The 25,180-nt window shown below is 38.5% G+C and overlaps 1 protein-coding gene across 1 annotated transcript in view; it reads right to left on the bottom strand.

The window, feature by feature from the left end:
- Positions 1-23,592, bottom strand: part of TPX2 (TPX2 microtubule nucleation factor) — a 55,001-nt gene extending 31,409 nt beyond the window's left edge. The window contains exons 1-4 of the mRNA XM_052651033.1: positions 23,551-23,592; positions 20,687-20,800; positions 10,816-10,993; positions 4,268-4,387 (exon numbers count right to left, since the gene is read on the bottom strand). Coding sequence (XP_052506993.1) covers positions 4,268-4,387; positions 10,816-10,921 — 226 coding nt within the window. The 5' untranslated portion in view covers positions 10,922-10,993; positions 20,687-20,800; positions 23,551-23,592. The remainder of the gene's footprint in view (positions 1-4,267; positions 4,388-10,815; positions 10,994-20,686; positions 20,801-23,550) is intronic.
- Between the last annotated feature and the right edge of the window lie 1,588 nt (positions 23,593-25,180).

Below are 25,180 nucleotides of genomic sequence, written 5' to 3'. Positions count from 1 at the left end.
CCTACAAGAGACTGACTTCAGATCTAAAGACACACACAAAGAGAAGTGAGAGGATGGTAAAAGGCATTCTATGCAAATACGAATCAAAGGAAAGCAGGGGTAGCAATAATTATATCAGACTAAATGGACTTTAAAACAAAGAGTGTTACAAAGACAAAGGATATTCTATATGATCAAGGAACCGATTCAAAAAGAAGATATAGCAATTGTAAATATATATGCACCCAACATAGGACCACCTAAACATATAAAACAAATATTAACAATCATAAAGGGAGAAACTGACAGTAACACAACAACAGAGAACTTTAACACCCCACTTATCTCAATGGACAGATTATCCAGACAGAAAACTCAGTAAGGAAACACTGGCCTTAAAGGACACAGTAGACCAGATATATATAGAGAGAACATTTCATCCAAAAGCAGCAAAATACATATTTTCAACTGCACAGGGAACACTCTCCAGGACAGATCACATTCTACGCCACAATACAAACTTCTGTACATTTTAGAAAACTGAAACCATATTAAGCATCTTTTCTAACCACAACGCTATGACACTAGCAGCCAACCACAAGAAAGAAACTGCAAAAACACAAAAACACATGGAGGTTAACCGATATGCTACTAAACAACCAACGGATCACTGAAGAAATCAAAGAAATCAAAAAAATACCTGGAGACAAATGAAAAAAAACACAACAGTCCAAAACCTATGGGATGTAGCAAAAGTGGTTCTAAGACAGAAGTTTGCAGCAATACAAGCTTATCTTAGGGAACAAGGAAAATCTCAAACAATCAACCTAAACTTACACCTAAATCAACCAGAGAAAGAACAAACAAAACCCAGTTAGTAGAATGGAAAAAAAAAAAATCATAAAGATCAGAACAGAAAGAAGTAAATAAATGGAAATAAATGGAATATGACTAAAAGAAAAATAGAAAAGACCAATGAAACTAAGGGCTGGTCCTTTGAGAAGATAAAATAAATAAACGTTTTAGCTAGACTCATTAAAAAGAGAGAAAGGCCAAATCAATAAAGTCCGAAATGAAAAAGGAGAAGCTGCCAGCACCACCACAGAAATACAAAAGATCACAGGAGATTACTACAAACATCTATATGCCAATAAAATGGACAACCTAGAAGAAACGGAAAAACTCCTAGAAATGTACAATCTCCTAAGACTGAATCAGAAAGTAATAGAAAAGATTAAGAAACCAATTACTAGTAATGAATTTGAATCATTAATTTTAAAAAACTCCCAACAAACAAAAGTCCAGAAACAGATGACTTCACAGGTAAATTCTACCAAACAGGTAGAAGAGTTAACACCTATCCTTCTCAAGCTATTTCAAAAAACTGCAGAGAAAGGAACTCTTCCAAACTCATTCCATGAGGCCAGCATCACCCTGTTATCAAAACCAGACAAAGATATTACAGAAAAAGGTCAATGTCACTGATGAACATAGATGCAAAAATTCTCAACAAAAAAGTATCATACACCATAATCAATATCATCTGTATTCATACCAGATACTTAAGGAGAAATAAACAATCCACAATCATAGTCTGAAATTTCAAAACCTCTCCCTAACTGATGGAACAAGCTGACAGAAAAATCAGCAAGACTATAATAGCCATGCACACGTGTATGTGCTAAGTCACTTCAGTCGTGTCCAACTCTTTGCGACCCTATGGACTGTAGGCTCCTCAGGCTCCTCTGTCCACTGGGATTCTCCAGGCAAGAATACTGGAGAGTTGGTAACTCTGATAAGCTGGTTCTTTGAGAAGATTAATAACAGTGCTAAATCTTTAGCCACACTGATTAGAAAAATAGAGAGAGATGACATAAATTGCTAATATAGGAAATGAGAGAGGTGATATCACAACAGAATTTAAAAGTATCAAAAGGATAATAAGGAAACATTATGACAACTTTTTGCCTATAAATTAAACAATTTAGATGACATTGATAAATTACTTGAAAGACAAACTACCAAAGCTCATTCAAGAAGAAACAGATAATCTATATCTGCTAAATAAATTGAATTTTTAGTTAAAAACCTCTCTGCAAAGAAAACTGCAGAGCCAGATAGCTTCAATGGCAAATTCTATAATATTAATTTTACACAAATTCTTCCAGAGATATGAAAAGGGAATATTTATATAGTAAGGCCAACATTTACTCTATCAAAATCAAACAAATGCATCACAAGAAAGGAAAACTACAGACTATTCCCCATGAACACAGATGAAGAAAATTTTAAACAAAATAATGTAACAAACTAAACCTAAAATATACATATAAAGAAAAATACCATCCTGACCAATTGGGGTTCATTCCAGAAAAGAAAGATTGGCTTAAAATTGGAAAAGCAGCGTAATTAAGCAATTTAAAAACTAAAAATTTTAGAAAGGGAAAAAAATCATATAAACATCCTAATATATGCAGACAAAGCATCTAAGAAAATTTAGCATATATTACTATAAACATTATCAGCAAAATAGGAATAGAAGAGAAATTCCTCAGTCTGATAAAGGACATCTATGAAAAAACTACATCAGGATTGAAATCAAAATAAGAAATGAGGCCTCCAAAAAAAAAAAGGACTATAGTTAACATTATACTTAATGGTGAAAGTCTGCATGCTTTCCCCTAAAATCAGGAATAAAACAAGCATGTCTACTTCTCCTCTCCTATTCAACGTCACATTAAAGGCTCTAGGCACTGCAATGTGCAAGAAAAACAAAAGGCTTATTTGCAGATGACATAATCACTAAGGTAGAAACCTGATGAAATCTACAAAAAAGGTACCAAAGCTAGTAAGTGACTTTAGAAGGTTGTAGGATAAAAGATCAATATGGAAAAATTTATCATAATTATTTGTACTAGCAACACAATAAAAGCTGAAATTAAAATAGAGGTCTGGGGACTTCCCTGAGAGTCCAATAGTGAAGACCGTGCTCCCACTGCAAGGGGGAGTGGGTGTGACCCCTGGTTGGAGAACTAAGATCCCACATGCTGTAAGGCCAAAAAAACCCAAAAAACCAGCGCTCTGAAAAGTGCTTTGTGAACACAAATAAGGGGAATCAATTAGAGAAAAAAAGATATTTAAGTTGGAAACTGAATGATGAATAAGAATTTTTCAGTGAGACTAAGGGTAGAATAGCACTAATGAAACAGGTGAGAATGTATACTAAGAAAGAAAAACCCTGTGGCTGAGGGGTATGCATGAGTGGAAGCAGTGTATGTGGTTTTTGATACATGATGGGCCAAGCAGAGGCGTCCTACTCTGGGGCTCACTGCTGACAAATAATTTTAAACTGAAAGTGATCCAGACAAACTAGGTACCATCACATCCTCTTTCAATTCAAGAAGAGCACAAAGACCATCAAAGCAACAGAAAAATCTTCCACACTTCTAAGCACCTCAAGTGAAATATGTATACATGGTTATAACCTCTTACGCAAGAAAGATGGATACTTGTCCAGACCCCAAATTCAGTAAGATATCACCTGTGTTTGAAAGTCAGCCTAGCAACTGAGACTCTGAACTAAACAAGTTCACTGAAAATACAGCGACTTTCTAATATGGCCCTCTAGTTAGTGCTGCAATTGGGGTGAGTTTCAGATTAACCCATAAGATTAATTCTCAAATGTTCTAAATTGATTATGGTGATTGCACAACTATTCCATGAGCATATGAAAAAAAGACTGAAAGGTACACTTTAAGCAGGTGAATTGTATGACATGTGAATTACATCTAAATATTAGCTACTATTTCAAAACAATCATTTTTGAGGATTTATGACCTCTTAAAAGAATACTTTCTGTTCTAATCAAACAGACAGTATTTTGTATATTTAGTAACTATTAGTTAAATGTCAATCATCCTTTAAAATCAGATACAAGACTCAAAGAATTCTTGCATAATTATCAAGCAGTACATTCTTCTCTCCTGCTGTTTTATTTCCCAGCCAGACTCGGGTTACGTTACATTAAATCTAGTCAAAAAAGAAAATAGTTATATATCTGGCAATAAAATTCTATGTTAGCTTAATTTCTCAAAGTTTGAAAACTGAAAAGAACATAGCACATCATTAGTTTTCAAATCACCATGAAATGAATAAATGAATTAGCCCATTTCACCAATTAAAAACAAAGGGATACATCATTTAGGTAATTTCCCCAGGTCCCTCAGGTTCCTAATATACTGCTCCACCATTCTGCCAAGGAGCTTTTTTCTAAGATGTTCTTTCTTACCTGGCCTCAAGGGTGTGACATCTTGATGAAGATTAGCCTTCCTCAGAGGTGTTTTGCCCTGAAAAAGCCCTCCTGTACCATCCTTCCCAGGAAACTTATTCTCCAAATTAGCCTTCTCATCTGTGAAAAGGTAAAATCATGATCATCTAAACAACCAGCAAGGAAGCAAACAAAAGAGTATCATACACTTAAAATGAGGCCTAAAGCCTCCTACTGGTACACTTCGAACTCATTTGGCAAGTACCAGCAAAGCTTCAGTGATTAAAAAAAAAAAATAAGTACAGGTTATATAACAGAGACAGCAACTGCAAAAACTAACACTAAAACACTGGTAACACTGAACAAAGCATTACAGAAAAGGAGAAGTGCAGACTCTGCATTGTGAATAGCTCTTTATCTTTGCTTGATACAAATTTAGGACCATATAATCATAAACTGGCCTTATCTACTACCTAAATACATCATGTTCCTTTGAAAGAAAACTGTAATCAGTGAGATTGGTAAGGCTTACAAGGGACATCTTGCAGTCTAATTGAGTTGAGGTTCTTCCTCAATTAAGACAGTGTGGGGTGCAAGAGGATGGAATAGAGCTAGGTTCTCTCAGGGAATTATATCTTAGGTTTTGCCATGACCAAAGCCAGTACAAGCAGTGAAAAGTGTATTCTATCAACAGCCTACTGATACAAGTTTTAGGAATGTGTTGAGTCCCACTGTGAATGTATACTCTGACTGCAACTGTGTAAAAAGATGTGATTATCTGGAAGAAAATTATAAAGGAATACATTAGAACTTGTGTGGACCACAACAAACTCTGGAAAATTCAGAAAGAGATAGGAATACCAGACCACCTGACCTGCCTCCTGAGAAATCTATATGCAGGTCAGGAAGCAACAGTTAGAACTGGACATGGAACAGACTGGTTCCAAACAGGAAAAGGAGTACATCAAGGCCATATATTGTCACCCTGCTTATTTAACTTATATGCAGAGTACATCATGAGAAACACTGGGCTGGATGAAGCACAAGCTGGAATCAAGACTGCCGGGAGAAATATCAATAACCCCAGATATGCAGATGACACCATCCTTATGGCAGAAAGCGAAGAACTAAAAAGCCTCTTGATGAAAGTGAAAGAGGAGAGTGAAAAAGTTGGCTTAAAGCTCAACATTCAGAAAACGAAGATCATGGCATCTGGTTTCATCGCTTCGTGGCAAACAGGTGGGGAAACAGCAGAAACAGTGACAGACTTTATTTTCCTGGGGTCCAAAATCACTGCAGATGGTGACTGCAGCCATGAAATCAAGATGCTCGCTCCTTGGAAGAAAAGTTATGACCAACCTAAACAGCATATTAAAAAGCAGAGACACTACTTGGCCAAGAAAGGTCCATCTAGACAAAGCTATGGTTTTTCCAGTATTCATGTATAGATTTTAGAGTTGGACTATAAAGAAAGCTGAGTGCCAAAGAACTGATGCTTTTGAACTGTGGTGTTGGAGAAGACTCTTGAGAATCCCTTGGACTGCAAGGAGATCCAACCAGTCCATCTTAAAGGAAATCAGTCCTGAATATTCATTGGAAGGACTGATGCTAAAGATGAAACTCCAGTACTTTGGCTACCTGATGCAAAGAACTGACTCATTTGAAAAGACCCTGATGCTGGGAAAGACTGAAGGCGGGAGGAGAAGGGGACGACAGAGGATGAGATGGTTGGATGGCATCACTTGACTCAGTGGACATGAGTTCGAGTAAACTCCGGGAGTTGGCGATGGACAGGGAGGCCTGGCGTGCTGCAGTCCATGGGGTCGCAAAGAGTCAGACACAACTGAGCAACTGAATTGAACATTAGAGCTAAGATGATTTTGAAAAAACAGTAGGATCCATTTTTTCTTTCAAAGTATATTTAAAAGTATTGTTATACTAATATTTCCTTTCCTGTTTTTAAGAAAAAACCTTGGAAAAAGAGAGACAGCCCAGGTATTTCCTCAGGGTTTCCGTGGACCAAGGGCATGGAGAAGACCTTCTGTATGGCAGCAGGCTTTCTTATCCACCCTTCCTCCTATACACACCCAACAGACCCACTGGATTTCATTAGAGTCCTTTTCCAAGAGAATGGTATATGCTATCACATTTGGACACTGCACTATAAGTGTGAAGTACAGCTGCAATGGACTCATTTCTACCCCCATCACATACTGATTTCTCTTAATGAGAAAGAAAAAAATGAAGAAGACCCAGCAATAACTAGCATGACATATCACTGGTCTCACATACTATCCCAAAGTAATAAAAAAAACAGAGAACAGACTTATGGACATGGGGAGAGGGGAGGAGAGGGTGAGATGTATGGAAAGAGTAACATGGAAACTTACATTACAATATGTAAAATAGATAGCCAAAGGGAATTTGCTGTATGGCTCAGGAAACTCAAACAGAGGCTCTGTATCAACCTAGAGTGGTAGGATGGGGAAGGAGATGGGAGGGAGGTTCAAAAGGGAGAAGATATATGTATACCTATGACTGAATCACAGTGAAGTTTGACAGAAAAAAACAAATTTCTGTAAAGCAATTATCCTTCAATAAAAAAATAAATTAAAAAAAAACCCTTACATCCTTATTTATTGACGATGTCAAAGTTTGTGTCATATCACCTGACCCAGTATCAGGGAATCCTATCTCTATTTGGAGACTGGGTTCTGAGTAGCGTAATCCCTCCATTTAAAAATGGCAACCCACTCCAGTATTTTTGCCTAGAGAATTCCATGAACAGAGGATCCCAAGGGGCTACAGTTCATGGGGTCCCAAAGAGTCAGACAAGACGGAGTGACTAACACTTTCACTGTGACTTTGGGCTAGTTCCATAAATCCTAGAAGCCTGAATTTTAATAACCAAAGCAGTCTTGAGAAAGAAGAATGGAATTGGAGGAATCAACCTTCCTTACTTCAGATTATACTACAAAGCTATAGTCATCAAGACAGTATGGTACAAAAAGAAACACAGACTAGTGAAACAAGATAGAAAGCCTAGAAATAAACCCATGCATTTATGGGTACCTTATACCTTATTTTTGACAAAGGAGGCAAGAATATACAATGGGGCAAAGACAGCCTCTTCAATAAATGGTGCTGGGAAAATTGGAGAGCTACATGTAAAAGAACGAAACACCATCAGTTCAGTTCAATTCAGTCGCTCAGTCATGTCTGACTCTTTGTGACCCCATGAATCGCAGCACGCCAGGCCTCCCTGTCCATCACCAACTCCTGGTGTTCACTCAGACTCAAGTCCATCGAGTCAATGATACCATTCAGCCATCTCATCCTCTGTCATCTCCTTCTCCTGCCCCCAATCCCTCCCAGCATCAGTCTTTTCCAACGAGTCAACTCTTCGCATGAGGTGTCCAAAGTATTGGAGTTTCAGCTTCAGCATCATTCCTTCCAAAGAAATCCCGGGGCTGATCTCCTTCGGACTGGACTGGCTGGATCTCCTTGCAGTCCAAGGGACTCTCAAGAGTCTTCTCCAACACCACAGTTCAAAAGCATCAATTCTTCGGCGCTCAGCTTTCTTCACAGTCCAACTCTCACATCCATACATGAACACAGGAAAAACCATACCCTTGACTAGCTGGACCTTTGTTGGCAAAGTAATGTCTCTGCTTTTGAATATGTTATCTAGGTTGGTCATAACTTTTCTTCCAAGGAGTAAGCATCTTTTAATTTCATGGCTGCAGTCACCATCTGCAGTGATTTTGGAGCCCAAAAATATAAAGTCTGACACTGTTTCCACTGTTTCCCCATCTGTTTCCCATGAAGTGAGGAGGCCTTACAAATAGCTGTGAAAAGAAGAGAGGCAAAAAGCAAAGGAGAAAAGGAAAGATATAAGCATCTGAATGCAGAGTTCCAAAGAATAGCAAGAAGAGATAAGAAAGCCTTCCTCAGCAATCAATGCAAAGAAATAGAGGAAAAGAACAGAATGGGAAAGACTAGAGATCTCTTCAAGAAAATTAGAGATACCAAGGGAACATTTCATGCAAAGGTGGGCTCGATAAAGGACAGAAATGGTATGGACCTAACAGAAGTAGAAGATATTAAGAAGAGGTGGCAAGAATATGCAGAAGAACTGTACAAAAAAGATCTTCAAGACCAAGATAATCGCAATGGTGTGATCATTCACCTAGAGCCAGACATCCTGGAATGTGAAGTCAAGTGGGCCTTAGCAAACATCACTACGAACAAAACTAGTGGAGGTGATGGAATTCCAGTTGAGCTATTTCAAATCCTGAAAGATGATGCTGTGAAAGTGCTGCACTCAATATGCCAGCAAATTTGGAAAACTCAGCAGTGGCCACAGGACTGGAAAACGTCAGTTTTCATTCCAGTCCTAAAGAATGCTCAAACTACTGCAAAATTGCACTCATCTCACATGCTGGTAAAGTAATGCTCAAAATTCTCCAAGCCAGGCTTCAGCAATAAGTGAACAGTGAACTTCCTGATGTTCAAGCTGGTTTTAGAAAAGGCAGAGGAACCACAGATCAAATTGCCAACATCCACTGGATCATCAAAAAAGCAAGAGAGTTCCAGAAAAACATCTATTTCTGCTTTATTGACTATGCCAAAGCCTTTGACTGTGTGGATCACAATAAACTGTGGAAAATTCTGAAAGAGATGGGAATATCAGAGCACCTAACACCATACACAAAGATAAACTCAAAATGGATTAAAGACCTAAATGTAAGACCAGAAACTATAAAACTCTGAGAGGAAAACATAGGCAAAACACTTGATGACATAAAACAAAGCAAGATCCTCTATGACCCACCTCCTAGGGTAATGGAAATAAAAACAAAAGTAAACAAGAGGGACCTGATTAAACTTAAAAGCTTTTGCACAGCAAAGGAAACTATAAGCAAGGTGAAATGGAAGAAAATAATAGCAAATGAAACAACTGACAAAGGATTAACTTCCAAAATATCAAGCAGTTCATATAACTCAATAACAGAAAAGCAAACCACCCAATCAAAAAGTGCAGAAAAGACCTAAACAGACATTTCTCCAAAGAAGATATACAAATGGCTAACAAACACATGAAAAGATGCCCATCTTTGTTCATTATTTGAGAAATGCAAATCAAAACTACAATGAGATATCGCCTCACACCAGTCAGATTGGCCCTCATCAAAAAGTCCTCAAACAATAAATGCTGGAGAGGGTGTGGAGAAAAGGGAACACTCTTGTACTGTTGGTGGGAATGTAAATTGATACAGCCACTATGGAAGACAGTATGGAGATTTCTTAAAAAAACAAGAAATAAAACCACCATATAACCCAGCTATCCCACTCCTAGGCATATACCCTGAGGAAATCAAAATTGAAAGAGACGCATGTATCCCTTTGTTCACTGCAGCACTATTTACAATAGCTAGAACGTGGAATCAACGTAGATGTCCATTGACAGATGAATAGATAAAAAGTTGTGGAACATATACACAAAGGAATAACACTCAGCCGTAAAAACGAACACATTTGAGTCAATTCTGGATGGATGAACTTAGAATCTATTATACAGAGTGAAATGAGTCAGAAAGATAAATACCGTATTCTAAAACATATACACGGAATCTAGAAAAATGGTAATGAAGAATTTATTTACAGGGCTACAACGGAGAAACAAACATAGAGAATAGACTTATGGACATGGGGAGAGAGGAGGAGAGGGTGAGATGTATGGAAAGAGGAACATGGAAACTTATATTACCATATGTAAAATAGATAGCCAACGGGAATTTGTTGTATGGCTCAGGAAACTCAAACAGGGGCTCTGTATCAACCTAGAGGCGTGGGATGGGGAGGGAGATAGGAGGGAGTTTCAGAAGGGAGGGGATATATGTATACCTATGGCTGATTCATGTTGAGATTTAACAGAAAACAGGAGAATTCTGTAAAACAATTATCCTTCAATAAAAAATAAATTAAAAAAAAAAAAAGACCTGGGGAGAGGTAGCAAGAGGGAGGTGAATATAGTTCTAAAAGAGGAACACAAGGATCCTCATGATGTTAGAACGGTTTGATATCTTGACTTTGGTAGTAAATCAGTGAATCTACGCAGGTGATAAAATCACATAGAACTTAATACACATGAAAATAAGTACAAGTGATACTGGGGAAATCTGTGTAAGATTGGTGGAGTGTATCACTGTCAACATTTCAGCTGTAATATTATACTCTATGCTCAGTGACAACAAAGCAAGTTTTTATGTGACTGCCCTCACTATAGACATGTAATTGAATTTCACTCAATTTTTTTCAACCGAATTTTACCATATGTTCATAAAGCTTAAATATTCATCATTTTTAATTGCAAAACTTTGATTTCTACTGATAGTCCATTTCCAAAATAGTGGACATTTCAACTACTTCTATCATATCATGATGACAAAGTCTCTGAGTGCAGAAAGGAATTTATGTTTTAGTTATCTACAATTCATTCTTTTGAAAGGTGCTCAGCACAAAGCAAGTCACTATCCCTTAAAACAACTAGAAAAGCAGACACTTACCAAACCAGGAATCTATGTGTTGCGTATCTTCCTCATCAGTCAAAGATGAAAAATTGATGAAGTCCGTTGGAGCATCATAGGAATAAGAGGTTGTGACTTGTGACATTGTGTCCCACCCTTGGTGCAAAACAGCAGGTTATTTCCAACGTTTGTGTCACTGTTCTCAACAGGTCACTTCCTAAGGAGATAAATGGTTCAGAAACTTGATTGCACATTTATCTAAGGTACTGGTACCCTATTTTGCTTTTACAATCACATATGCATTCTGAACATAACATAACCTGGGCAATATGCCTTACTTTTCAAATCACACTAAAAGTAAAGTTTACTTTTTCAGTAACTTGACACTCCTTGAGGTAAATACATTGGAATTAGAAAGAGGCCAAATTTAATGAATACCTACAATATGTCATGTACTGTGCTAAGTCTTTTACATTCATTATCTTATTTCCCTCAATCTACCGTTTTCTCATTTCTAGTCTCATCCACATCCAATGCATTTTCCCTTTGCCCTGAATAACCCAATTTCTGAAACACATCATAGCTACCAACCAAAATCTTACTCATCATTGAAAGTCCAATTCAATCATCTCTAAAATCTTTCCCAATTTTCACCTACCATTCATTACTGTTGCCCCTCCAAAGCCATTGTGCTTTTATACCATCTAATTTTATATTAGCTAACTATGCAGATCTCTCTCCTAGTAAATCCTAAGTTCCTTTAGACAAGGATGAACTCTACTCACTTGTGTATACCTCATCCATTAACATGCTTAGAACAGTATCTCATACATAGTAAAAAATCTCAATAGTGTTTTGCCAAGCACAGGTTTCTTCTTTAAAAATACTTTTGTAAAAAATACTACTCCTGAGCATAGAGACAAATACCTTTAAAAATACATGAAAGGGACAACATGCAGATTAGGTTAAAAAAAAAAGATGTGGGCCATCCTTACTTCTGCATACTTTGTACAGAAGAGCTGTCATGCGTCCTGTGCCCTCTGTCCTGTGGAAGGAGTGTCAGCCCCCGACTCCAACCCAATGTGGTTAAAAAAATAGCTAAAAGTAATAGCCTAAAGGCTATACTCACTTGGCAAATAATTTCCCTACAAAACCCAATGAATCATTTGTCTTCATTATGGAATGACATGGACTTAAAGTATTCTGTATCATGGAAGAGAAGTAGACATCAGTTAATGACTTACATACACATTTGCTAATTTAAGTACTTTCTTTAAGCCTTGATAAATACATGCTCATTTTTTAAATGAGATCACAAAAAAATGATTTCATAAAAATCCACAATGCCATACTACTTCACACACCCACACAATTTCTCTCAATCTCTCTCTACACACACAACACATACACACACTTAACTTTTACTTTTTTTTTCAAATGATATCATTGACATTTTGAATCTGCTTCACATATCACAAGCATCTTCCATGTCAATATAGATATATCAGCAACTAATAACTAATTTACTTATCCCCTATATTAGGACTGTCCCAATACTTTCGCTTTAAAGATACAACCAGAAGAATATCCATGAAGCTAAGTTTCTGTATATATACTTAATTCTTCCCTGAAGACAAATTCTTAAAAGACAGAATCACTGGCTATTGACACATAATGTGAAAACGTTCCTCAGGAGAGTTAATATCCCTTTGCATTACAGAGAGGTGTGCCAGTTCTCTTCCAGGTACTAATAGCCCTCAGTACTCATTTTCTTTATATTATACCACTATACTTATGCTCTGAGATAAATTATGAGATTAGGTCCACTCAACCTCATTGTTGCTCGGTGGTTTGGCCAGTGGACTTGGGTAATTTCTCTCAGTGGACTTGGGTAATTCAGAAGAAATTTGTTCTATTTGGTTTACATAGTGAAATCAATCTACGCACCCCCATGGTCTCCCCTATGAACTCACTGAAGCTATACCTCCACAGCTATCTTTATAACAATGCTCCAACTGAAGTACTTAGTGTAGAAATATGACATTTTGGAGTTGGGAGGAGTTTTAAATGACACCTATATTTTTCAGTTTATAGATAAAGATTAAATAAAGCAAAATGAGGTCCTCTTTCACTTTACACTTTCATGCATTGGAGAAGGAAATGGCAACCCACTCCAGTGTTCTTGCCTGGAGAATCCCAGGGACGGGGAGCCTGGTGGGCTGCCGTCTATGAGGCTGCACAGAGTCAGACACAACTGCAGCGACTTAGCAGCAGGATCATACAACACTACTACTAATGATCATGGTAAAAACAAGGTACCAAAGGTGCTTACACATGCCAAGCACCATGAAATAACAATACTAAAGACATACAATTTTAATCCCCTCAACAATCCTCTAAAGCATCAATTATTCCCATCCTAGAAGAGAAAGCTGAAAGTAAGGGAAATTGAAAACGGCTTGCCCAATATCATAAAGTTATATAAAGGAAGAATCCGATCTAGAACTGAGGCGCCTGACTTTAGTATAATGTTTTCTACATCATCTGCCCTTACCCTATGAGTTAGAGAAGCATGTTAATGTAGTTATGGTCTATATTTGCATAGGAAACAGTACTGTATCTCTTTCCAAGTATAGAGACAGTTTTCGTAGTCTTTTACCCTGAATAGAGGATTCTTTACTATCCTCAATTCTTAACGTTTTCACACTTCCCCATTTCTACTTTCATTATTCAATTTAACTCAGTAAGCTATGTGTTAGCAGTTCACTCACAGTTGCTAGGGGCCATAAATCTGGGCTTGATAATACTGGAGCTCCTTTCTCACTAATATTCAAGGATGAGACACTGTCTCATACAAAAAGTAGAAGATTTAGTCTCAGACACAAAGGAATTCAAAATCTAGACAGGAGGCCTATCAGACTTAAAAGATGTGCTGTGCTTAGTCACTCAGTTGTGCCAGACTCTACGACTCCATGGACTGTAGCCTGTCAGGCTCCTCTGTCCATGAGATTCTCCAGGCAAGAATACTGGAGTGGGCTGCCATGCCCTCCTCCAGGGAATCTTCCCAACCCAGGAATCAAACCCAGGTCTCCTGCATTGCAGGTGGATTCTTTACCGTTTGAGACATCAGGGACACCTAGACTTATTTTAAGACTACTAATCAGACTTAAGAGGTAAGATGGTATAATATTTAAATCATATAGTATGAACTATAAGCATAAAGAAAATTAGACGTTAACATGGCTTAAGCCAAGGTATGATTATTTTTCATTGAACACCATCAAAACAGTAAAAAGTGCTCTAAGACAGAAATCACCCCCTTGATCACCAAGTTTCCAAGCCTGGAGTAGTAGCCAGGGGACAGCTTGGCCAATAAGAACAAAGTAGGAATCTGCTGAGGAATTCCTAAGAAAACTCATACTTTCCTAATATAGATATACTACAGCCCTTGCTCCTCCCCTTTTCCTTCACCTTGCTTCTTGCCTTGAATGCAGATGTAATGGCTAGAGATACAGCAGTCATCATATACACAGGGGTAAATGGCCTAGAGTAACAGATATCACTGAGCTACTGATCAGTGATGATCAAATATCAGCAAACACCTACCTCCAGACAATAAAATTCTTTTCATATAGGTCCTTACTAAGCAATCCCAACATGGAAATACAGAATTCTAGGCCTCTCCCTGGCATCACTTGATGTATATGACAACGGGGAAGTTACTCTACCTTTCTGCCTACCTACTTCCCATAAACAAGAAAGAAGGTATTTTGAGTGCTATGATATTACCACTGCCTTTTGACCTACTGATACCTTTCCTCTCCTTGACCAAATTTCTACTCAAAGGACGCTATTGGAAGATTCTCCAGCAACTGACAGTGGCTAAAATTCCTCTGTTGTAAGAAGGAAGTCTTCCTATTTTTTGAACAAACATCCTAGAAGACATGGGAAAATCTTGGATTCCCATGATCTTAATGCCTAACCCAGGTCACTGGGAAGACTTCCCAGGCAGGAATGTTACAAAGACAAGTAAAGCTAGGGGGAGGGAAGAGACAGGAATGTAATATGCAGCAATCCTACTTAGTCTTCTAAAAATCATGATTCCACCAAAACATGCTGCTGAAAACCACCTGGAAAGAATTCAAATTTAACCCCTCACAGCCTTTTTTCTTTTTAAATAATGAAGCTACACTGCTAGGCTCTTTGGAAAATAATTTGCATTTTTCTTTGATAGATCTTACCAAAAGTAGAAACTTATCTTCTAAACATGTATCTAGGCATATATAAGAATATTCACAAAGCATTGTTCATAAAAGCCAAAAAACTGAATATGCAAATTTGACCAATAGATTAGCTGAATAAATTATGGCACAACCACATGTTGAGATATTAAGTAACTTTAATATTAAATAATGTTACATATGTGATTTCTACAGAATGAGCTCCAAGAGCTATTAAATAAGAAAAGCAAAATGCACAAGTGTGTGCTCTCATTCAAGTTAAAGAGGAAAGAGATAATGTATACTCATGAATACCTTTATACATACATAGACTATTGCAGAAGACACAGAAGTGTTAATAGCATTTGGGACTGGGAAGAAAGCTGAGAGGTCTGGGTCAGGGGAACACTTTTCACTATATTAACTTTCTTATTCTATTATTTCAATGCGTACCTTTTCAGTTTAAAGAGCTAGTTAAGCTGTATTATTATCCCCCAAAATCCATGGTGACAGTCCAGAAGTCATTAGGTTTTCTGGGATTTGTATTATTCTTATAATCCAGCAATAACTGTTAAATCTTTTGATTTTTGGAAATAATGCTTCCTATTTACATGGTCTATAAACCGGATACTAACTTCACATATCCAAATGATAAATATTTTCTTTGTTAATGTTTCTGCATAAAATCCTGTGTATTGACCTAATAAAAACTTTGAAAGAAAAGTTAAAAAATAGTAATAACTATTAATTACTGAATACTTATGACAAGCAGACACTGTGTAATGTTTTCATGTATTAACTCCACTAAATTCTCACAGTAATTCTATAAAGTGGGTACTATTCACAGATGAGGAAACTGAGGCACAGAGAGATTTACTATTTGTTCATGGTCATACACATAAGTAGCAGAGCCAGGATCTGAACTCAGACAAGCCCTAAAGGGAGTGTCCTTATCCACCACACTATCCACTGCCTCTCCTATTTGCCTAAAAATAGATATTTATGTAGATTAATATCAAATGTCAAGGAGCGAGAGACAATACTATTTAGATAATAACTTCCAAATACTGATTGTGTACTACAGGCCAAGCACAAGCACTTTACTAGGCACTTCACATAAATTATCTCATTTAAACTGTATTAACAAAACAGAAAGTAAATATCATCATCACTGTTTTACAAATAAGGAACTGACTCAGCTACTCCCTGGTGGCTCAGACAGTAAAGAGCCCACCTGTAATGTGGGAGACGCAGGTTCGATCTCTGGCTCGGGAAAATCCCCTGGAGAAGGAAATGACAACCCACTTCAGTATTCTTGCCTGGAAAATCCCACAGATGGAGGAGCCTGGCAGGCTACAGTCCACGGGGTCACAAAAAGTCGGACATGACTGAGCGACTTCACTCAGTTCCTCCAGGATCAAGCTACTCCAGGATCACAAACTGGCAGGTAGCAGTACTGAGTTATAAGACTTGGTCTATAGGATTACAAAATCTGAGGTCACCATAATATACAGGGTTTTCCTATCAATATTCCTTCAAAAATGAGAAGCCTGTTAGACAAATACAAAAATTAACTGTTCTCTACAGAAAAATTAAGCATTTTTAACAAGTTTTGCAAAAAGAATACCCTGGTAAATTAAAAATCCTATTCTAAGTATACCAAGAAAGCTCGGAGCTGAATCTTCTCATCAACTAAAACATCACCCCTTAATTTCTCTTTTTCTAAGTTTGTATTCTTGCATGTAAATTTTGCTGTAAACAAGATGGAGGTTTGTCTGAATCTCTCAGTGGATAGTTCAGAGTAAAAGGGACTACTCAAGCATCAGAAGGAGGGATGTGCTCTGAAGTCTAGAACTGCATTTGATCAGTAGAGGTTAAAAGGCAAAGGGGGCTCAAACCTAAATATGCCTAATTTTTTTGTAGGTTAAAAAATTTAAACAAAAATACTAATTTTTAAAATGATCTCTTTTTCAAAAAAATCTTCTTTTGAGTCATCTTTTAGTCTAGTACACCCCTCTACCCCACTACCAAAGAAAAGGAACAAAAAAATATATATCCACTGAGAAGTCTGACTCTCCTCAATAAAGAGTGACTGCACAAGTACATGAACAAAACCAAAAGTAACTACTGGCAACTGCTAGCTTCATTACAGCGCCTCTCCCACAAATATTAGGATGTAAAACCTTCAAAAACTAAAAGCCTTGTGGGAAATGAAACAGGCCAAAGCCAACTGTTTAAATGAGAGCCCCAAGCAGGGTGGAACTGGATGCCTTCCTGCACCCCTTAATCAAGATTGAATTTCTGTCAACAGGTTTCACTGAAGAAAAAAAAAAAAAAAGGCACATGCGTCAACCACATTCCCCAACACAAATCAAGCTGCCGCAAGAGAATCGGCTTCACATTTCAAAATTACCTGAATCCACCACAGCTTCAGACTCCTGCAAAACTAAATATTCTGTGTGAATAGCTCTTCCAGACCAATAATCCTATGACAGACCTGAGGGAAAGGCTTCTCCTACATTATGAACTAGTTAGGTTCCTTTTAAAACCGACTATTGAGTGCCATCCATCATATCACATTGCTTATTCTTGTTTCCAAAAAACTAAGTCTGAAAAGATACATATAATCCTTCCCCATAAGGAACTCACAGTTAATTGTGATACAGGGTGATCTTTGCAGTAATGAGGGATAAACAAAGAGCACTGTGGAAGTGCAGAAAAGGAGGCTACATTTTATAGATGGAGGGTCAGAGAAGATTTGCTGGTGGAAGTGATACATAAAAGATATAGACAGACATGCAGAGTTCTGCAGGCTAAAGATGAATACTAAAAGGGAACCCTCTTACACTGTGGGTGGGAATGCAAACTAGTACAGCCACTATGGAGAACAGTGTGGAGATTCCTTAAGAAACTAGAAATAAAACTGCCGTACAATCCAGCAATCCCACTGCTGGGCATAAACACCGAGCAAACCAGAATTGAAAGAGACACGTGTACCCCAATGTTCACTGCAGCACTGTTTACAATAGCCAGGACATGGAAGCAACCTAGATGTCCATCAGCAGATGAATGGATAAGAAAGCTGTGGTACATATAAAAAGCCATTAAAAAGAATACATTTGAATCAGTTTTATTGAGGTGGATGAAACTGGAGCCTATTATACAGAGTGAAGTAAGTCAGAAAGAAAAACACCAATACGGTATAATAACGCTCATATATGAAATTTAGAAAGATGGTAATGATAACCCTGTAGCCTAGACTGCAAAAGAGACACAGATGTGTAGAACAGTCTTTTGGACACTGTGGGAGAGGGCGAGTGTGGGATGATTTGGGAGAACAGCACTGAAACATGTATATTACCATACATGAAACGAATCACCAGTCCAGGTTTGATGCATGATACAGGGTGCTCGGGGCTGGTGCACTGGGATGACCCAGAGGGATGACATGGGGAGGGAGGTGGGAAGGGGTTCAGGGTGGGGAACACATGTACACCCGTGGCGAATTCATGTCAATGTATGGCAAAATCAATACAATACTGTAAAGTAATTTAGCCTCCAATTAAAATAAATAAATTTATATTTTTAAAAAAATAATAAAAATAGAATACTAAAAAAAAAAAAAGAATAGGTTAGAATCAACAGAGAGAAATGTGAGGGTAGCTTAACAAAACCTTATTTTCAGACTTGAAGTGAACCAATAAAGACAGTTAAGTAAAGATGTTCTATCAAAACTTTTACTCTATTGATCTAGTAAGAAATGTTCACTGAATAAATTCTTATAGGATTAAAAAAAAAAAAAAGATGAATACTGACTTTTTCTAGCAGAAGAAATAAATGGAAAAGGAAAACACATACTGGGAAGCATGCAATTGAGAAAGATTGTAAAAGAAGCAATGTAACATATTTCCACATTCAACTGAAATTAACCTCCATGGCTCTCTGTCTCTCTTCACTCTCCAACCAAAAATAACCAGCCATGACAAGCTCTATAAATCAATAGGTGCAGGTTCAGAGCAGGGTGGAGGAAAGCTGGAAAAGGGTGCATTCTAAGCAAGGCTGAAATAGCAGACCAGCAGCTCCTGAGCAAAACAAAGACTTTGGTGTGATAGACAATCTCAAGTACCTCACAGTTCACTTGTGAACTGTCTTGCCTCGTTCTATTAGAGGAAAATCATGAGTTAAATAAATGGTAATACAATAGAATAAACAGAGTAAGTCAAGACCTCATTAGAAGTGTAGTTAAGTTAAAATGGTCCCATCCCAGGCAGTGCCATTTCCCCAGGGACACCCTCTCCTATTTCCACAAGGGATAAGAGATCTTGTTACACTACCACAAGTTAGAGTTGAGTTATTTTCATCTTACCCAGGGAGAAAATACCTCCATTCTTTTTTTCTTTTTTTCCTATACATAGGATTAGCAAGAGACAGCAAATGGCAACATAGTCCAGACTGCAATTTTAATTGTTAATCAAAGTCACAAACCAAGTCTGAAGAAGTTAATGGACTTTGTGTTTCCACATTTGTTTGCTAACTTCTATGTTGAAATCAGATCTGTTTACAGAAACAGATCTATGAAGCTTCCAAAATTGGGTCAATTTAAAATCCAATGACAATCTCTCACTGTCCAAGCACTTAGAAGTCAGCACAGGACACAAGGACATTTGTTCTAATTCATCACTGTCCAAAAATCTCAAGCAAACACACTTTTCTATCACTTTCCTTCAAAACTTTCATATTTCATTTTTGAATGATTACAAATTCAGTTACACATTTTTTATTCATCCACAGAACTCTAAAACCATAATTCACTCTTACATAACTAATAGAACCTGGATAGAAATCAAAGATGCCATTTACCTCTAGGCCAAATAACAACTCTTACCTTTACCAAAGTGCTCTGATGTTCTAAAAGTAAGTAGCTAAGAGACTTTGTAAGGGCTGACAGTGGGGCTACAGGAGGTTACAATCCTAGTCAAATCTCACTCAGTCTTATAGAGAATGATATCCCTCAAAAGGTGTCTGGTTTGGAAAGCAGACACCCCAAAAAGTGATTACCAATGAGGTGGCAAGGGGTGAGATGGACAGTGACAGGGTTGGAAGATTTTGAATGCTAAATTTTTTTATATTACTTTGACTTTTGCACACTCGTGAATCTAAATATTAAATATTTTAGAAATATAAAATTGTGCCTGTGTGATGTATACTGTCAGTGGATAGGTAAATCAGCACAATTTTCCTATGAGGCAATTTGGTATTTTGTAAAAAAGTCTTAAAAATATGCATTCTTTTTGACCAGTGATTCCACGGGGTAGAATACTACAGCAGAACCATATAATGGAATAATATATCAGCCATTAAAATTATGTTACAGAAAATTTTAATGAATGACAAAATTTTCATAGCCTAATTACAAAGTGGAAAAAAATGATGTTATTAGTGCATGATTTCTTAAAACCAAGCATACGTTACCAACCCCCCCACCCCCCCAAAATTGGAAGGAAATCTACCAAAATGCTAGCCATAATTTATCTGAGAAGCAGGATAGTGGGTGACATTATTTTCTTTTCCATATTAAATAAATTCTCTTCCAAAATGTTATTATAAAGATGAATGAAAATTATTTAAATAATTTTTAAGCTTTAGCAGTCCCCTTATTTTTCAATGTAACACTGTGAACACAGCCTTACCTGTGGTTTAATCCAGTCAGTACCCTTGACTACAGACTTTATGCAAAGTTGCAATATACTCTTTCACCTCTCTCCTGAAATTCTGAAGTCCAGAAAATACTTCTTTTCCAGAATCTGAAAGAAGATGAAACAAGTTCAAGCTCTTTGTAGCAAAAAAGGTTAGCAGAGAACAGAAGGGGTGGTATAAAACACCAAGGATAACCATGCCTAAAACCAGGGTACTTCTGAGAGCTAAGGTCTAAATAGCATGATGCCCCCTAAACGTCAACAGATTATTGTTTCGTTAGTGTAAAAGTGTTCCTAAAGCTTTTAGGGTATATGTGCTGTGTCCCTGTGTTTTTGCTTGTTACATACTTCCACTTCAAAGCAACCTCTCCACAGCCTGCAACTGAGGAACACTAACATCAAGGGGTCAATAGTGTGTGTTCTATTCAAACATCAGGACAAAGAGTAGGCACACTGTATATGAAAAAAAAAAATTCTACCTTTTTAAATTTAAAGAAGTAGCAACAGCATTTTATAAAAAACATTTCTAAAGTTTGCTCCTACATACAATTTTATACCTTTCTCACTAACCTTTCATTTCCCCCAATCAAGTTTCTTTATGCAAACAAACAAAAACAGAACCTCTTCCAGTTACCTATACTTTTTTCCACAAAGTACCTTGACAGGTGAACTTTCTCAAACACAGATCTATTCACAGAATTGATTGGGTTGTTCAATGTCCCTGGAGTAAATTCTGCTTCCTACCTTTACCCATGGCAAAGAAAATTCGTTTGCCAAAGGACACTTAAATCTCTCCTCCTGAGGACTTCCCTGGTGGTCCAGAGGTTGGGAATCTGTCTATCAATGCAGGGGACATGGGTTCAATCCCTGGTCCGGGACCTAGGATGCCGCATGCCATGCAGCAACTAAGCCTACAAGCCACAACTACTGAAGCTTGCATGCCTTAAGGTCCTCAAGAGAAGACACCCGCACACCACAACTAGAGAAAGCCTGAGCACAGCAAAACGAAGAGCACATGTGCCGCAATGAAGACGCAATTCAGCCATAAACTAAAGACTTAAAATAAAAAATTTCTGAAAAGAAAAAACCCCCACAAAACTCTCCTCCTTTCCTTCCCAACAATTCCAAAAGAATTAGGGAAAGGCTTAAAAAAAATATATATACATAGGAAATATGGGAGAACTCTGACTCTCTCCTGGTGCCTATATAAGAAATAAAGGACCATCTCATCACCTATTGAAGCTTAATTGCAGCTACAGGATAAGGTAACTTTATTAAGGTCAGAATGCACAGACTTAAGCATAAGGCTGGCCAAAATAACTATTTTATTTAAATGACTTGAAGGTTTAAACAAATTTATCAACCTAATTCAATATACTCAGTTTTTCATACCTGAAATTTTGTAGTCAATTTAAGATAACACCTTCTTGCCTTTCCAATTCAACAGATATTGAATGGGTGGTTTCCATGCACCAAGACTGCCCTGGTTCCTAACTGAACTCTATCAAGAGCAGTTTGTGTCCCCCCTGCTCCCCAAAGCTACCTTGGCCTGTTTTAAGCCTCAACAATCTCCCTTACCTCTAAACTGCCATGTGCTTACTATATAAAAACTAGAATTTGCAGATGCTATCTTGTCTTGTTCTAATTGTCACTTGTCAATTTGAATCAGACTTTTGTCCTCAAGCATACCAGAAACCCTTTGACTGTACACACAGTATCTTACACCAATCTGAGCACAGAGTATTACCTCAAAGATCAATTAGCTAAGTGAGCTGGGAGTCACAATAATTTTTATCCCAAGAGTGACAACCTAATACTGAACTGACACACCCACAGTACAAAACCAAAACAACCAACCAAAGGGACTCAAGTTTGAATTTGGGGTTGCTTGACAGGCGGTGTGATACACTGAGGCCGCAACACAAAAATATCCTTAGCTTTGCAGCAAATAGTTCGAATTTTGACATCTCATGAGACAATTTCAAAGACAGGCTATAGATTATCAAGACAAGGTAAGGCTGAATCAGGGCAAACTCCAAGTGATGGTCTTAAAGCAAAATCTGCAGAGACTCAGATGCTATCTTGTCCTAAGCAGGACTGATTGGAATTTCTTGGTACCTAAGTACTAGAAAATTGTGAGAAAAAGAAACCACTAATGAAGAAAAGAGGAGAAGGAAATGGCAATCCACTCCAGTATTCTTGCCTGGAGAATCCCGTGGACAGAGGAGCCTGGTGGGCTGCCGTCTATGGGGTCGCACAGAGCCGGACACGACTGAAGCGACTTAGCAGCAGCAGCAATGAAGAAAACAGGGAGAAAAACAACCCTACAATATTATAATCTGGCTCACTTTTTCTTTCCACTCCAATCTGTTAAGTGTCTTAGGACATGAAATTAGAAAGGCAATAATACCCAGTGATGCACACAAAGGGGGAGAGCTGATAAAACGGAATGAATTTTAAATCCCCCAACAGAAAGTCAACTTCAAGTCGCATCACAGGCCTTCAATTATATTCTCACTTCCTTTACCTTTCTATTTTACAAAATAGTTATGAGATGCAGTTGTTTCGTGGCCACACCTGTTTTCCTCCACCAAACGCCAGACGTCCTGAGGGCGGGCTACTGTATCACCCATTTCTAGAAATTTATCTAGATTACGGGCCTCATTTCCCCTCCTATAAAAGAGAGCTAAGACTAGCACCGACTTCACTGGCTTGGGAAGAAAATCAAATGAGAAAACACACAGTGCTGAGTCCAGTAAACGCTTATTGTCTGTGTGCGGTAATAATTGTCATTACCCTTAGCCCACAGCTTCGCCCTAATTCCTCCTTCTGTTTCCCACGCTGGCCTCCGCCTCTACCTGCAAACACAGCCTGCTAGACCCGGTCCACCGAACTTCACGGGGAAATCCTGTCGCGAAGGGAAGGGAGGCCGGAAGCTCCGCTCCTGCTCCGCGGGTCAGGGCGGCACCCTCGCAGTACACGTCCCAGGAGCTGCGCCCTCCACGCGGAGACTCCAGTCGCTTGAAATTAGGGTGAAGACCGCCAGGCGCCCCAATTGCTCCTCTTCCCTCCTCACTGCTCACCTCAGCCCAGCTCTGTCAACCGACCGCCGCGAAGACCCGCCGCGGGACTCATTCAGTACCGTTGAAAAATTTGAACGCAGACTCTGCACAAACGCACCAATCAGTGTGCCGGGAACCGGCAATCCCAGCCTTCCGATTGGCCCCTTAGATCCTGGCGACGCCGGAAGTCAGGGTGGGGGACAAGCAAACAACCGGCCCCGAAGGCTTCTGGGAAATGTAGTGTAACTGCGAGAGCCGGTTGCAACAACTCGACGAACGAAGTTACTACAAAGCCCAGAATGCTCCGCTACAAACTAGTTGAGATAAGTGGTTAAAAATCCGCCTGCCAATGCAGGAGACAGAAGAGACTCGGGTTCGATCTCTGGGTTGGGAAGATCCTCTTGAAGAGGGCTTGGCAACCCACTCCAGTAGTCTTGCTGGAGAATCCCATGGACAGAGGAGCCTGGCGGGCTAACGTCCATAGGTCGCAAAGAGTGGGACACGACTGAAGCGACTTAGCACGCACCCAGCAATGCAACAGAGGCTGGCCCTTAGATTCTTTGCCAACTGTGGAGTCTCTCAAACTTTTCATCCAACTCCACGCCCGGATGTTAGTGCCTGAAGCCAAGGTTTTTAGAGGATTGTTCTTTTCTCCTTTAATTCCACCAATATCCTTGGTTGTATTACCCTCATATTGTAGAAGAGAAAACAAAGGCTTAAAGAAGTTGAGTAAACTTGTTTAAAATCACTTTTTTTGTTTTTGAGTGGAGAAGATAGGATTTACATTAAGAACATCTAGTCCTATTTATCATCAATAATCACTTAGGAGGTAATAGCAGCAACAAGAACAAAAAGATCAGCCTTCATCCCACACACATGCCCCTCGGGATTTTGTTTTAATTAGTCTGTGGCACTTTCAAGTGCCCAGGCAATTCTCATATGCAGCCGGGATTGAGAAGCATTACTCCAAACCAGTAGTTCTCAAAGAACTAGATGATGGGTATAGTTGGAAACTTGTTAGAAATGTAAATTTTAGGTCCCATGTGAGACTTATTGAATCAGAAAGTCAAAATGGGCACAGCAATCTGTGTTTTCTATCAGCCCCTCAGGTGATACTGATGCCCACTGAGGTTTGAGACCCCTGCTCTAAACCAAGAGACACTGACAAAATCTCAGGCCTCGGGACCTATTTGTTTTGACAAGAAGGGTTTGAGCCGGATGGTCTTGGCTCTGGATTCTCCCAGTTCAGTTCAGTTCAGTTCAGTCGCTCAGTCGTGTCCGACTCTTTGCGACCCCATGAATCCCAGCACGCCAGGCCTTCCCGTCCATCACCAACTCCCGGAGTTCACTCAAATTCACCTCCATCGAGTCAGTGATGCCATCCAGCCATCTCATCCTCTGTCGTCCCCTTCTCAGACCCCTGTTA

Source organism: Budorcas taxicolor, chromosome 13, assembly GCF_023091745.1.
Source record: "Budorcas taxicolor isolate Tak-1 chromosome 13, Takin1.1, whole genome shotgun sequence".
Classification (NCBI taxonomy): Eukaryota; Metazoa; Chordata; class Mammalia; order Artiodactyla; family Bovidae; genus Budorcas; species Budorcas taxicolor.
The sequence above is the reverse complement of the archived record's forward strand: the minus strand, read 5'-3'. Positions and strand labels throughout refer to the sequence as shown.